At 40.5% G+C, this 16,436-nt stretch overlaps 1 protein-coding gene across 1 annotated transcript in view; it reads right to left on the bottom strand.

Annotated features, from left to right (window-relative positions):
- The window catches only part of LOC116399035 (ras-related GTP-binding protein D-like), a 41,306-nt gene that overhangs the window by 21,903 nt on the left and 2,967 nt on the right, over positions 1-16,436 (bottom strand). Inside the window, exon 3 of the mRNA XM_031875864.1 lies at positions 11,679-11,821. Coding sequence (XP_031731724.1) covers positions 11,679-11,821 — 143 coding nt within the window. The remainder of the gene's footprint in view (positions 1-11,678; positions 11,822-16,436) is intronic.

Genomic DNA, 16,436 nt, shown 5'->3' with positions numbered 1-16,436 from the left:
GCTTTGTTGTCATATAAATACAGTATATGTGACTGGTTCTTGTGAGTTTGTTCTTGTCATTGTGGTAATTACATTGATTTTGACTATATGTATTGCCCGTTAATTACAAAGCATCCCGTCATGCTGCATCTCGTTTCACACTGGGGAGGAACAGCAGTCTCCTGGGCTAAAAGCTATGAATAGCTGGATGAGAACAGCCTGCTTGATTTCTATAAGAAAAAAATTGAACATAACAGCATTTATCTAGGAATGATTCTGCCCCAAGCAGTTAGATCTATAAAAGCGGTTGATCACTGTAACTGAGACCACTATGAGCAGTTTCCACTGTGAATAATCTTTTTTCGATGGCACGACCGGTATCTGTAACAAGAAGAGAATTCCATGAGTACACGTGTTTCTCCACACATGTCTTAAAAGTTTTTGGACATATCTGTATAAACAGCCTCTGAGCCTCAGGCCTGAGTGGGTGTTTCCCATTACGTCGGCTGGCTCACGACGGAGAGCTAGCTCTGCTGGCAGACACACTTCTTCATCTTCTGTGGGGAGCTACTGACGGAGAGTGAATGTGATACAAGATGAATTTTCCCCTTTTCCAACAAGTGTTTTGATAGTATAAGTTATCAACCATTTGCAATTTAAGATGTCCCTTTACAAAATTAATCATCGGGAGGACCCATCATCCATTGAGAAAGTGGAAGCTAGTTACGCTGTGTTCGCGCGACGGGATTACATACAAAGTCAATGGAAGGACGAGAGTTGATGCGAGGGGCCGCACAAATGACGCAATGCAAATTCTTGAAATTCGCCTCAGAAATTTGCGTGACTGTGTCATGAAAGCATATCAGCATTAAGATTCTCCTTCTGTCATCACTGACGTCGGGGAAAAAAATATTGTAGCCGTAGCTGTTCATCAAGAACGTTATCATACCTCATATTGTAGACTGGATGAAACTGTGTATAAATGTATGCGAACAAACTATAATGGCTCTGCCGTATTTACATCTATATTGATGGAGCAGCTACAATGGTAGCACTAGTGGTGTAACGGATCACGGATTGATCCGTTATCTGTTCGGATCACACATCACGGTTCGGCACACTTGTGAACCGCGGAGTATGTTTTTAATTTTTTTTAACAGTTTAATCATCATAGTGTGTAATAACGTTTTACTGCTGCTGTTCCTTTTCAAGTAACAAGTCCCTGAATATCAATGCAGAGTGTCAGTGAACAGATATAAAGCAGTAGTGTGTTCACGTGAACGGAGCAGGTTAAAAGCATTTAACGGTGAAAGTCATGGCGACTGGAGGAGCTTGAGAAGCTCCCGGCGTCATTTAAGTCTCAAGTTTGGGAGCATTTTGTCTTCCCTGTAACTTATAATGACGGATGAGGGTGGTGGACAAAACCGTGACGTATGTAGGCGTTGTTTAAAGAGAAACACATATGACAACAGCAATACATCGGGCATGTCCACACATATGAAGAGACACCATGCCGGTCTGTCAGCGATAGGGGCCAAGGCACAACAACAAGGTATCATCGCAGCATTTAAGAAAGTGTTTGTGGCAGAATCAGACCGGGCCAAAGCTATTACAGCATCTATTGGGGTCTTTTGTTGCTGCAGACACGAGGCCATTCTCCGTTGTGGAAAACAAAGGATTTCAAAATCTGGTTAAAGTGTTCCAGGGCAACGAAGAGCTACGTGACTGTGACCGCTCACTTCATCACGGAGGAGTGGGAGATTCACAGTCCGGTGCTGTAGACACGCCCCCTCTGGGAGACTCACAGACATACAGAAGCAGCAGAGTGGAAGCTAGACAGGCCCAATAGCAATATCCAAGTCACCACAGAAAGGTCTACCCTCTCCCCAGACAATGGAGATATTCTCATATTTTTGAAAACAAATGTAAAGTTGTAGACCATTTCACATTAATGGTAAACATTATTGCAGTGTATTTGAATGACATAACCTGAGGAAGTAAACATAGACCCAAGTTGTTGCCGAGCAGTTCAGTTCAGTTGAAACAGAATACTCACAGAATTGAGTATTCTTGAATATTTTTATTTCTTATCTATTTTATTTCAAATTGGACATCTTCAATATCTTTGTTTTTATGTAAGACTATAGCCCAAAGTTCTTTGCTTTAAGTGTTCTTGAAGTTCTTTAATTAATAAATGGAAAGCGAAGTTATATTTGACTCCTCCCCTTTTCTTTGCTGATTCGAAAAATTATCCGAACCGTGACTCAAGAACTGTGATCCGAACCGTGAGGTTTGTGATCCGTTGCACCCCTAGTTTGCACCGCTCGATCCAAGCTCCATTCAGAAAACAAGCATTTTAAAAGTTCTTTTTTTCTCATCTAGTGGACAGACCTAACAGCTTGAATTCAGACAAATCAGCATCATTATGTAGTTATTCTAGCATTCTTTTTATCCATTTATTACAATCAAATCACAGCTAAATTCATTATTTTGGGTTCATACAGCTGTGGTAAACCAGCCGATGTGTGGCTTGCTAGAAACAGTGAATACAGCTCAGGGAAATTCACAGAGCGACGGCGTTTAGTTTCCCGGGATATGTGGGACTTCTACAACATGCACAAAGCAGCAACAGTGGTTATTATAGCCATGATTGATGGAACGTCTACACGGAGGGAGCTCCTGCTCCTCTCCAGCGCTTCTAGCGCGAGTGACGCAAATAAACACAATTGAACCCGCGATCAAGCTCCCGCGAGTGACGCAACTCGAAAATTCGCTTTGCGTTTGATGTGAACACAGCAATAGACAAGTTCATAATATAGAAAGAACGGGGGTCTAGGTAACGATAGCTGTCTGTCTTTTTATTGGTCCATGTGTGGTGATGACAAAGACTGTAAAATGTAGCCCTTTGACAGAATACTGACTAGCACACACATTTGATCAAATAATCAAATTACAGCTCCGCCATCATCAGTTGGTGGTAAGTACATCCGTGCCCAATGGAGAACGTGAACATGGGGGCTCAGCCACTACACACACTCAGAAAGGATGTGTTAATATCATACACACTTCTTGTGCTAGTACACATGTTGTGTTGAAATATGCAATGTTTGTGTTAAAATAACACAAATATTTCACAGGAGTGACCAACACATGTGTTAAATTATTGTCCAATCGAGTTGCACACTGCAAATTCCCCTTGAATACAGCAAATTAGTCCTAATAGCTAAAGCTGTTAACAAAAGGACCCGTCAGTGACCCGCTGTGTGATCTTCTGTATCTTCTGTGCCAACGTCATCATCCAAATAAAAACCCTCCCAAAAGTCAATCCATTTTTACTACTCCACACTCCAATCCAGTAGGTGGCGATAATGTTGGTTTGTCAACCGCCATTAACATCCAAAGAAGAAGAAGAACTTTTGTTACTTATGACTGTGACAGCAGGTTGCTGAGGCGAGGAAAGTAAATGCAAACAGGTAAGTTAGTCATCAATATTAGCGCTAATGCTGTTGAAAATGCGTTTCCGAGCTTGTGAAATGTGGCAGAGTTTTCGAAAATGTAACGTTATTCATTGGAAAACAGTAACTCAACAAGTGGTAATTAACTTTAACGTTGTATCGCGACGGCATTAAAAGTGAGTACGTAGCTAACTGCTTTCTCCGTATTGGCGTTACACTACTAGTGTCGTGTGTTTATGTTTGCTGTGAAATATGGAATGAGCTAAAGGTTATATAATTGTATGGGTCTGCATCTTATCTGATGCTCCAAGCTAACGTTAACGTGATGGGTGCTGTCACCGGTCAAAGTAGGAATGAGTGATGGTTGCGTTAATAGCATTACTTTAGCAGACAGCTCACGGTAATGTTAACGTTAAATGTTACCATTCCTTTCTTGAAAGTTAACGATAACACAAGGTTAGCCTTATGGCTATTTACCATGATGTAAAACAGAGAGCGGGCTACATTTAGCAAGTGTTTTTGACAAGGCAAGCTGTAGTAATAAGCATTAAGGGGGAGGGTTAGCGTCATGTTTCTTCGTACAGTCGGCGAATGTTAATGTTAGTTAATAGCTAACGTAACTTGGATGTCTAGCTAATGTTAGCTCAGTAATGTCGACGAAATGTTCGCCAAAGTTCTTCACAAGGTTGACGTAACAAAAACAACAGTTGGGGGTTAGGTTGTAATGCTTTCCACTATCTATACTGTAATGCAGGTTAACGTAAGTAGGTTGTGAACAAAATTAGCAGTCAAGTGCTAAAGGTGGGAAAAGGAAGATTCGCAAGCTAGCTAGATTTTCTGGACGGCGCCACTTTGTTCATTGTTCAGGCGTGATTCAAACTCAAAATTATTTTTCAAATCAGTTGGAGGAAGTTCTGTCAGTAATAATGTGTGATACGGTACAAACAATTTAACTGGGTTAAGTTTGGATAGTGGATGTCACATTTGCAAAACAACACTATCTTTTTGCTTTTTTTACAGCTTTCAAATGGAAGGGAGTGAGACTCCGAAGACCTAACAGTGTTCCTAGATGGCAGGGAGATGTGTAAGAAGATTCATCAACTGAACTAAATATCAAATTTTGTTCAAATCAATCAAGCCAAATGACCCACGGAAGCAGCTGGTATGTATATTTACATAGATACAAATAGTTATGTACACAGTGATCAAGTTGGAATATTGTTATTGTACAGAGATGTAATGGGTGTGATACTGATGTGCAGCTGTACATTTACATTGTTCCTGATCAATCTGGCATTATTTTCTTTTTAAGGCTGAACCACCGAGTACAGATGCAGCTGGTCCAAGTGGTCAGTGGGAGGTATGTGTCTGAGAGATGCATAGATACTAGTATCAGATATTGGGCTGATATTTGTATAATAATTATAACTAGAAAATGCATTTCCTGCTGAAAATGCGTTGGAATGCTGAAAGCTGAAATTAATTGTAAAAAAATTGCTGAAAATTAAGAGATAGGAGACTACCTGTCTGAAAAATGTTGAAGCTCGAAAGCATTTAAACTGCACTGCTGAAAACGCTTCTAGTTGAAATGTCTCACAATGGTGTCTGTAGCTGAAAGTATGAGAAGAAGAAGAAGGCTTTGAAGATTTTCTCCATAGAGATCCCATTTAAAAAAAAATTGCAAATAGCTTAATATTTCAAAAAGATTACAAATATGAAAATTCAAAGCACCCCTCTCCTGAAAGAGCTGAACATTTTGAAAGGGAAAAGTCCTGTAGTGATATTTGTAGTAGTAGAAGTATTAGTAATTAGAAGTAGTAGTATCAGTAGTCGTAGTAATAGCTGTAGTATTGGTCGTAGTATTTAATATAACAGTAGTAGTAGTAGTAGTAGTAGAAGTAGTTATAGTAATGGCAACAAAAACAAAAAAAGCTAATTTTGAGCTTAACGTTTAAATACAGTTAATCCATGAGGCTTTTATTTTGAAAGAGTGGGGCTGGGTGGGGGAGAAAGGAGAGGAGACAGAATCAGAATGTATGAAACAGGTTATTAAATGACTTCATCAAAAGCATTCCAGTTAGATTTCACTCTGTGGGGCTTTTATTTTGAAAGGGTGGGACTGGGTGGGGGAGAAGAGACATAATCATAATGTTTGACACACATAAACAGAGGTTATTAAATGACAGGCTTCATCACAAGCATTTCAGGTAGAGTTCACTCTCTGGGGCTTTTATTTTGAAATGGGGTGTGGGGGGGGGGGAGAAGAGATGGACTCATAATGTTAGATAAACACAAACAGGTTATTAAATGTCAGGCTTCATCATAAGCATTTCAGTTAGAATTCATTCTGTGGGGCTTTTATTTTAAAATGGTGTGTGTGTGTGGGGGGATCCTCTAAAGATCTCTAAGAACCTGAATGACTGTATGAGAGAGAGAGGAGTGCGTGTGTGTCTGTGAGTCTGTGTGTTTATCAACATCACTAATTAGCTTAATCAGAAACACCTGTGTCATTGCAGCCTTTTCATGGAGATAAAACAGGGAAACACCTCTCAAACAAATCCTCAAAACTCCCATAACCGTAGCTCCTATTGCTCTGATATTAATAAATGAGAGGAAGGATGAGTTGAAGAACAGATCTTGTAAAAATTGTGTCTGTAGTGTAAAAAATGTGGCTGAACTGGTGATCTAGAAATGGGGTACCGTGTTCAGTGGAAGATGTTTTTGAAGCAAAATTTAACATTGCTCTCTATGGAGCAGAAAGTTGGTTTTCCTCTCAATTACAGGCTTCTGTGCCAAATGTGTAAATCTGTGGAATTCCACAGTCATCTGTCTATGACAAGGACAAGATTAGCTACTTTTACATCCAGAAATTATGCATGAAGAGTGAAAATTGTGGAGACAGTGGCAAAATACAAATGTTTTTTTCACAAGAATCTCAAGCTGCTCTTCACTCTAGCGGTGACATCACGCACTCTAAGCTGCGCAATACACACCCATTATAAAGTCAGAAAAGGACTGAAAAAAATCATAAAAGTTAAATTGCTGCAGTTCAAAAAGCTGAAAAGATATCAAAAAGCTGAATCATTCTGCAATAGATCAGGGTTTTCTCAACATTTGAAAGTTTAAATGGTGTCTGTAGCTGAAAGTATGAGGAAGTAGAAGGATTTGAAAGTTGAAGAGGATTTGAACATTTTCTCCATAGAAACCCATTCAAAAACAAATGTGCAAAAAGCTTAATAATTCAAAAAGTTTAAAGATTAGAAATATGAAAAGTCATAGCACACGTGTCCTTAATGATCTGAACATTTTGATATTTGAACGGTTTCTGTAGCTTAAAAAATGTGGAAGGAGATAAGTAGCAAAAAACGTACGGAAGAAATAGTTGAAGAAGAAGTTGAATAAAGAGAAACAGGATAACAATAGTTGGAATGCTGAACAGCATTCCAACAACAATAATTTCATCCTATACCAAGATTTAACTGTTGAATGATTTATTTTGCTCATGGAAGCATGTTGGATCTCTTCTGCTCCATATTGTAAGTCTGTGAACACTATCTTCTCTATTATTACTCTTGTTCAAGCAGTGACATAATTTTCTTTTAAAGGCTGAACAGTTGAGTGCCGGTGCAGCTCGTCCAAGTAGTCAACTGGAGGTATGTGTCTATTGGATATACTAGTATCCGATATTGGGCCGATACCATGGTAAAACGTCTAGTGACCTAATGTTCAATTTGGCATAGTGGGGAGTTGGTGTTTGTGTCTGAAGTTTAGGACCATTGCATGTAAAATGGAATATGTTCTTTGTAATTTGTAAGGACAAATTGATGGTGCGCACAGATTTGATGCAGCCAGTCTGACAGCGCTCATTGAGAGCAAGGCCCCAAGTGTACTAGCCGAATATGAAAAATCAGGAACACTCTCTGTGACATCCAGAAAACTTATTGTGAAGGTAGGTGTCTGTGATATGGTGGAGCGAAGGGGATTGTGTGTTAATTCTAAATGTTTCCCTTTATTAGAGGTTATGAATATAAAGATATTGCTTTTCTATCAAACCATTCAAATCATTGGTGACAATTAAATACAGTAGTTCATACTTATGAAATTGTGCAGGACATATTCAGGAAAACTAATGTGACCATTTAAGGTAGTTATTTCAAACATATGTAATTAACCGTGGTGAAATTCACTCCTCATGAATGCATTGTAACATAAATGTATGTATCCTCTGTTCTCTATACAAGCCTTGTATAGTTTTCTATTTTTTCTGGCCTCAAGATTCTTCATTTTGCTTTCAGTTACCCTTCAAATGCTGACAAACTGATTTTGGCTAAAAGCACAATAACAGTCTTCCCATCACTGAAGATCAAGATGCAAGAAGAGAATGAAGGATTTGTAAACGGATGTCTTACAGTAAAATAACATTTGCATATGAATATTTGCTTAAACGTATTGGCCAACTAGTTATAAAGCCACTGTGTTTGAGATAAGTTCATATTGCAGAGCTTGGTTTTAGAGGATGACTCGAATGTTTTTGATGTATTTTCTCCATGTCATTCTTACCTTGATATTTGGTGATGAATGAAATTGTTTATCTTTTACTCACGTTCGAATATGCAACAGAATTTGATTAGATTTAGGGTAATAATGTTCCTGTGTATGAATTCTTTCTTTGAGGTTATAGTAAGGCAAGAATAGCATGGGACTCACATAAATAATTGTGGAGTTATCCTTTTATTAAACTATTTCCTTTATTTAACTGTGTCCAGGAGGGCCAAAGGATGGACCAAATGCAGTGTGAAATTTCGTACATCGTGGACATGAAACCGGTAGGAAAGCTCTTCTGGTCTATGAATGTCCCACACCTCTTTTCTTATCTGTGAATCCCAACTCAAGTATCAACACACGCTAATTAAGCTTTTGCTTTGACATAAGGGCTACGTAGGACTTTTTCAATATCTGCTTAGGTATGGATAATCCAGTTCTTAATGATACTGTACTGCATGGTAAGGGGATGTATGCTACAGTATTACAATGTTATCATTGGGATTCTCAAATATATTCATAATTTTGTGTGAAATATGACTAAATTGTATATTTTGCTTTGTATCATGAATTTAGACAGACAATTGTGTATTATGATATAATAAAAAAACATTATGTGATAACCCAGAGGATAAATACCAGCCCTATTTTATATACTTGTGCTTTCCCAGACTGGAACGAGCATCCCCAGCCTTCTAGAGGGATCTCCTGAGGGAACAGTGGGAGTCAATCAGCCCAAGCTCGTGTGTTTAGGACACCCCGGCACAACAGCTCAGTACATCATCATTGCAAACATCGACAAAGTCGCCATCCCTCTTCAAGGGTTTGACATGCGCCATTGACAAGCAATTAAATGAAATGTTTGTTGACAGTGGTCATTTTTGGAAAACAGATCTGTGAACATCTGTCAAATGTTTTAATTGATGATTTTAATAAATGTCACCTGAATTTTATATAATTGTTTATTTTGTGAGTTATTTTACCATGGACAAATTGCATTTAAGGATAATTTTTTTGAAAAAAAGTATAAACATCTTTGTTATTTTAACACATCTTTGTGTCGTTTTAACACATCTTTATGTTGAAATATGTAACACACAGCATGTGTTAAATGTGCTAACACACTGACTGTGTTGAAAGCAACACAAAATGTGTTGTCCTTAACTAGACACACATCTGTTTTGAGAGTGCAGGAGGGACAGGGACAATCTATAATGACAAAAATCAATTACAGTACCTCTCATCTGAAACTAGAGCTCATACTGTCATCTGTCACCTTCCGTTGTGTACCCCTCTTCCTCCCCCACTTTTCGTCCTCTGCCAGCCCCTCTATAGAAAATCTCATTCCAGACGGATCACTTTATTCCCACATGACAGTCACAAAAAGAAGAGGAAGAGGGGGGAGGGAGATCATGTACTTCGTCCTACAGTTCTGGGTTTGCCTACAGCGTGCCAATTTGCTTATTTTTTAATCAAATTATGTGGCATGAACAGAATGAATGAATTGATGTAAAACATCATGTGTTGTGATATACAATGACCATATGACACCTGTCCAGCTGGTCCAATTATTATTTGAGGTTAACCCCACTGTACCATTCTCTTGAATCCGACATCAGCCGATGCTCCAGAAATGATACTTGACATCATATTTGTCATAATCCCACAACTTCCACATTCCCCTACGATACCCCGACTTTCTGATGGCACATCTTCTTCTGTGGTCACAATGTCGCAATGGACAAAGAGAAACTTATTACTGAGGACTTTTTTGACCCACAGCCCCGGCTTTAGAGAGATATATTAATGATTCCCGGCTGAGACACAAAAGTCTCCAAGGCAGACCTCCAAATTCTCATGTAGCCCTGTTTTTGTGCTGCTGATGTGTGCTAGAGGTGTTATGCGATCCTCATCACACGCTGTATGTTTTTGCTTGACTTTGGACCTTGCTGAAAGCTGTTCTCAGATTTAGATTAGGACCTAATTATACTCCCAGCTGGAGTGATAATTGAGGTGAGACCATAGAGCTGATTGGAGAGGATCTGCTGGGGGATCAGGAGCACAGACAGTGTGCTTTGGGCTTTACTTCACATTTCGCTCTGGACTATTTGTCACGATCAGGCTTTGCCTTCTGTGTTCTGTGTGTGTCTTTGTGTCTGTGTGTAGCTCCACACCCTCCTCAATCTACCTGTCAGCCACTCCCTCATCATCAGCCTAACTCCCCTCACCTGTTCAAGCCACTATATAAGAAGTGGACGCAGTCATCGTGACGTCACCCGTTGGTTTGTGGACTGCCGTTTTGAAGCCATCTTGCTTTTTGAACGAGAGAGACCATATTTGGACTGTGGAGGAGTGACATAGAAATGCTATCACAGTAAGCCCCGCCCTAAAGCATCCCCTGCTTTATGGTCTGTTTGACTCTAAATGGACCATAATTTACTAAATGAACATCATGCTGTATTGAAGAAGACTTGAAACTAGAGATTGAGACCATAAACTCATGTTTACAATGTTTACTGAGGTAATAAATCAAGAGAGAAGTAGAGTCATTTTCTCATAGACTTCTATACAACCAGAGGAGTCGCCCCCTGATGGTCATTACAGAGAATGCAGCTTTAAAGGCACTTATTGACTTCACTTTTCAGAACCGGAGGTTGCTGCTTGGTTTGCACTAGCTTACGTAAACACATATTGTATTTTGTTTTACAGGAAGAAAAGATGTATTTTTAAATCACAATGGTAGAAATTGACTTTTTGAAATTTAGATATCGTTAAATAGGTGCGCAAAATGACTATGAATGTGATCTAAAAGGGTTATAAAGGCATTTGTAATTTCATCTTGATCAAGGGAGGGTTCCAGCATAATTTGAGAGTTACTCTGTAAGTACAATACGGATCTACAAAAATCAGGAGGGCCGAGAGGCAGCAAGCTATGTGAACGGGTACAGACAGAGATGCAGACAGGACTCCCCAAATCAAAGTAATAAACCATGTTAATAACAACACTGACTATCTGATAATGGAGGCCGATAACAATAATGGTAAAAACAAATTGGATATTTATCCATTGAATAATTTGTTTTTTTACATGGATCCCTCAAATTTGGTCGTAAGAAATGTGACACAGATACGTACTAGGCGTTGGGGTTAAGCGACAAGGCAATATATACCATTAGAGCACTACTGTCACTGTTAGACTGGTGGCTAGCAGCTAAAGGTGGTAGCCACCATCAGCCGTGTTGAGAGCCGTGCGGAGGCAATCCCTAAATCATACATTCTCTGAATTTGGAATTAAGCATCTTTCAGGCCTTTCAGAAACGTAAAAGGACGCAAAGCTGAACATTTATTTTGTAGATCATAAAACCTTGTTTGTAAATGAAACTTGAGTGGCAGCTGATTCTCCAATATATATATACATACATGTATTGCATGGCCATTAATAAGTATAACGTAATTTAATAACTGAACTATTAAATAGTATGTGTCGGTCCTAGCAGAATATCTTTATATGAAAAAAGAAATATGAGCCACATTCAATGTTACTGAAGACCAACAACTTAAAATACTTTCCATCCATGAATTCCATTCTTTTGACATTGAGGAGGCTGACTAACACTATCTCTGATGGAGCTACAGCAATGTTTTCTGTTTAGTGACGGTACAGAACCTGCTCTGGTTTGTAGAGTGTGTCCGTTGGCTTACCCGTAGATGCAGGAGATGTCAATGACCACATCGATCATGTCACAGCAAAGCTCGTATGTCTGCATATCCACTGGACTGCTGTCCGTGGCAATGTAAATCTTACTGACCACGTCGAACAGGAAGGCCTTCTCAATGCCCGAGTTCTGAAAATAAGGCAGGAACAAAGAGGAGCATCATAAAGTGCAAATCCTGCTGTCAGGGAGAGGACTATCCTCTACACCAGTGGTTCTCAAACTGTGGGGCGCGCCCCTCTAGTGGGGCGCAGCGGTATTGCAGGTGGGGCGCAGGGGGAAATGCAACTTTATTCATACCTGCAAACTTGTCGCTTTTCGGCAAAATTCGCCATTTTGAATGAAAATATATCATCCACGTGAATCGTGTAGATCCGTAGAGGGGTTTTTTTTGGTGGGGGGGTCAACTGGCCAGCCAGCGTTTCTCAGATTGGAGTGAGACGAGGAGAAAAGGTGATGTCGTGATCTTCACAATAAAACATCTTTGATGTGTCGAGTCTTGGCCAATCAGCGTTCAGATGTGTACAGCGTTTTCATTTCCCTCTGTTTAAGTTTAAGTTACGTTATGTTCCGTTACCGTTCAGACTTGCTGGGTTAAGTTAACGTCCACTGCATGTGGAACTTTGTCGACTGTTTAACGTTCGTCATTATCACGATTTAGGAGGAAAAAACGTAACGTGATGAAACATGCAGCCCCCCCGTGTTCTGGTTCAGTTCACGCGGTCACTCGTTAACGTTAAACCAGAACACCGGCGCATCTGGTTGCAGGTTGTTTGTTTTAACTCAAAGTAGAATGAGGATGATACTGATGAGATGATGAGGTCAAAGAGCTTCAGGGAGAGGAGGCTGTTTGTGTAGCGCAGCTTGACGCAGGGCTGAGCTGTGAGTGGAGGTGGGCCTGGATAAAGGTGGAGCTGGGCCTGGATAAAGGTGGAGGTCTAAACAGACGTGAGTACAGCTTCCTGCTGTCACAGTATTTTAAATGCATTGATAAGGCAGGGTATGCTAAATGCAGCCTTTGCTCCAAGGAGATGAACTACAGCAACAAGGGCTCACGTGTCCTCTCATCACACTGCCAGACACTGTTCACTGTAATGACCACAGCCAGTGTACCAACAGTCCCAACAGCCCCTCGTGCAGTTAAATCACAGCTATTATTTTACTTTTAGAATGCTGCATTTTAAAGCTCATATTTAAAACTAAATGAGTGCAGGTATGTGTGAGCATATGGCTCACACATATCAGGAGCATTTTGTTTTGTTTTGCACAGGTTGCACGTTATCGTTGTTTTGAAAAGATATGCAGTGTAAAACTCAGTAAAACTCTTTATTGCCAAATATTTGAACTTGTTTTGTTTAGTTTTTCACAGGTTGCAGTTTATTGTTATTACCTTAGAAAGATATTCAGTGCAAAACAGGTGAATTGCAGCCACAATAAGCTATTTTTTGCTAAATATTAGTTATTTTTTGCACAGATAGAACTTTATTTGCATTGTTCTAACAAAGTGATTGCACATTGTATTTGTTTTTGTCTGATGGAGCAATCTGCTTTACTTGAAAGTGATTGCAATTTTCTTTATTCTATTATTTGAAAAAGCACAGATGGAGGAGTCAAAATGTTATTTCAATAAAAGTTCAACATGGACCATTTTGTTACAATTTTGTTGGGGTGGTAGGGCATGAACATTTTTCTTCCTCTAAAGTGGGGCGTGACAGAAAAAGTTTGAGAACCACTGCTCTACACAAACCATGCGCTTTGACAATCAGCTTCACTAACCTCACTGTTCTTTGATACACACTTTTATAATTTAGGAAAGGATGAAACTGAAAAAGACAATGTTGGAATCTGACTATATGGCTTCGACATGTGCTGTGGAACAAAGAGAGTGTCAGTCCTTTCCTTTTGCAAGCAAAGGTTTCATCCTGATTGTAGTTTGATGAGCACCAAACCCCCAACTGAAGAAATTCACATTAGGGTGTGAGCTTCCTCCCCCCAAATGCAACACTGCTCTCATTGGACGAGAGCAGGGATACCGAGGCGGGACCTCCGGTAAGACAACCCTGCTCCCCCAAAAATGTATGCGTTCCTGAAGTTACCTGAAAGCACCGCTGCAATCTAATTGGTCGAGGGCCAAGACACCCCAGGACCCCTGTGGTTCAGCCACCTTTCTCCAAAACCACCAGCAACCCCAACCTCAACGCTTTTTCCATCGATCCCTCAGGGGTAGCAGGAGGCACATACTGCAACGTTGTTCCCCTTTTTAACCAAAACCTAGGTTTAACAGTTTATATTCGCTGGCCGAATTCACCAAACTGTCTATTTTATCTGTGTTCGTATCCACGAAGCGAACCCTTTTATTCCTGCAGAAGTGGAGAAGCAAGACTTCTTCAGAGAGGGAGAGAATTTCCACTCTCCACCAAGCGCCTCGTTTGCTCTGGTCATAAGGACGCGGAATTCCCTTACCAAGACGAAGCGATTCTCTCCTACCGAGAGAACACCTCCCGCGGCCCGCAGCCGCGCTGCCTGAGCCCACCGAAGCTCAGAAGGACCCCCCCTCAATCACCACGATTGCATCGTACTGTAAGGCGAAATAGATTCTGGGCAGAGTTAGAGAGAGTTTCATTTGTGTTTATTTTATCTTGTTTGTGTGCTTAAAGTACTGTTCATTTTTTATGCTTAATAATCGCCGACACTAACGGTCGCTGAGATCGTTGGGGTTGTGAAGAAGTTAGTGTATTTCATGCTACCGTGATTTGTGTTGAGATAGCTGCCTTGTGAGGTCGAAGTTGCTCATCATCAGTTCAGGAGGTCAAAACCGCCGGCTGAGACAAAGAGTCGCGGTTCTTGCTCCCCTGGCTGAGAGAGCAATCTTCCGTACTCAAGCGCGGCGCGAAGGATCTTAATCTTTTGTTTTATTTCATTTTGTTTTGTTCCTTTCCCTTCTCTTTTACTAATACACACACACACACACACACACACACACACACACACACACACACACACACACACATATAGCTTTGAGCTAATGTAGCTACGTGCTAGACGGCTGCCGGCACGTATAGACGCCGGGTCTCCTGTTGGCTATCCGCCATTTTGAGTCTCGCGCATGAGAGACATCACCACGTCCCAACTACGTCAAGCACAAACACACACACACACACTACATGTAGACACACACTTCCCCCCCTCTTTTCAATAGTCTGTTGATTTTAGATAGCGTGCTCATGAATGTATAGTTGTTGTTAGTTTAATATGAGTTGACTAGATCATTACTATTAGAACGTAATAAACTCTGTTATATTTTAAAGAGCAGCTGTCTGTGATTACTTTGTGCATGTATTGTGATAATAGCTGTATATGTGGTCTGTGCTCGAACTTAAACCTTCACTTTCACTCTGAATGTGTAATAGTACTCAGACTGTTGACATTGTTAGTGAACACTAATTATGAGACTTAGTTTATCGTTTGGTTATTGGTCCCTGTTCGCAGGGTGGTGCCCCGTTATTATTAATAATCATTCCTAATTGTTACTGACATTAATAATTATATTGATGTCAATAATTTAGTTTCTTAGATGCTGATAACCCAAACACGCTCCTTTACGTTCCCAACAACAAATACAAACAAAGTGCATTCCAATGAATTTAAATTAACAGAAGAGATAAGATGGAATTAAAGAGAGATGAGCCACACAACGTTTCAGAGACAAACTCTGTCTGGTATACTTTTGAGAGGTTAGAGACCGGTCGATAATTATTAGGACGCCCTGGGTCAATGTGTATTATTTTTCAGTAGAGGTTTAACCACAGCAGTCTTAAAGCTAGTGGGACAGTCCTAAGTGACAAATGAATATTATTCAGTGTTATTGGTCCAAGAATTAGGCAGATATCATTAAAAGGTTTAGCTGGTTGCTTTGGGAGGCTCGGACAACATTTCAAGAGAGAACGTCTCCAAATGTGTGTGTCAGTTTTACAGGACGAGCTGGAGACGAGGAACCCATTTTGTATCTGATCTCATCTATTTTATATCTTTATAGAAGAAAAAACCTAAAAACTGATGAGCCGTAAAGGATGAGAGAGACGCAACGAGAGAAATAAGCTGCTTTGGCAGCGGACAGAGCACGCTGTAATGTAACACAAACTCAGGCCATGAGAAATAGAAAACTTCTTCTTGTTTTGGTAGAAAAAAGGCAAAATGAATCCAGGAGCTCAGAGAGAGCTGTGAATAACAAATGACTAGCAGGGATGAGCATTTCAAGCAAAACTACTATTTGATGAAAAATGCTGTAACAGCATATAGCCATTTAAAGCCATTATGAGGAACCTTAAATTTGTGATTACTTTGGCGGTCCCTGTGGACGAAAGCGGTAGTGTTTCTGAGCACCAGACTTCCTTTAGAAAACCTAATTTTACTACAGCCGGGTCTGACAGTCCGCCCCCTCTCAGTCCTGGTTCTGATTCTCACGTGCCTCCCTTCCCTCTAGGGGGCCCAGCAATATGGCCTGGGTCTTCAGCAGCGTGGTGATGGCTCCCAGCGGGGACCAGAGGAGCAGCAAAGAGAATCTCTGCTCCTAGAGGAGGAGGAGGAGATGCTGGATCTGGGTCTATCCACGGTGGACCAGTCTCTGCTGGAGGATCTGGGTCTGACCACGGTGGACTTGACTCTGCTGGAGGATCTGGGTCTGTCCACGGTGGACCGGGCTCTGCTGGAGGATCTGGGTCTGTCCACGGTGGACCGGTCTCTGCTG

Source organism: Anarrhichthys ocellatus, unplaced genomic scaffold (genome assembly GCF_004355925.1).
Source record: "Anarrhichthys ocellatus isolate YVR2014 unplaced genomic scaffold, GSC_Weel_1.0 scaffold98, whole genome shotgun sequence".
NCBI lineage: Eukaryota > Metazoa > Chordata > Actinopteri > Perciformes > Anarhichadidae > Anarrhichthys > Anarrhichthys ocellatus.
Note: the sequence above shows the minus strand (reverse complement) of the source record. Positions and strands in the feature narration are given on the sequence as shown.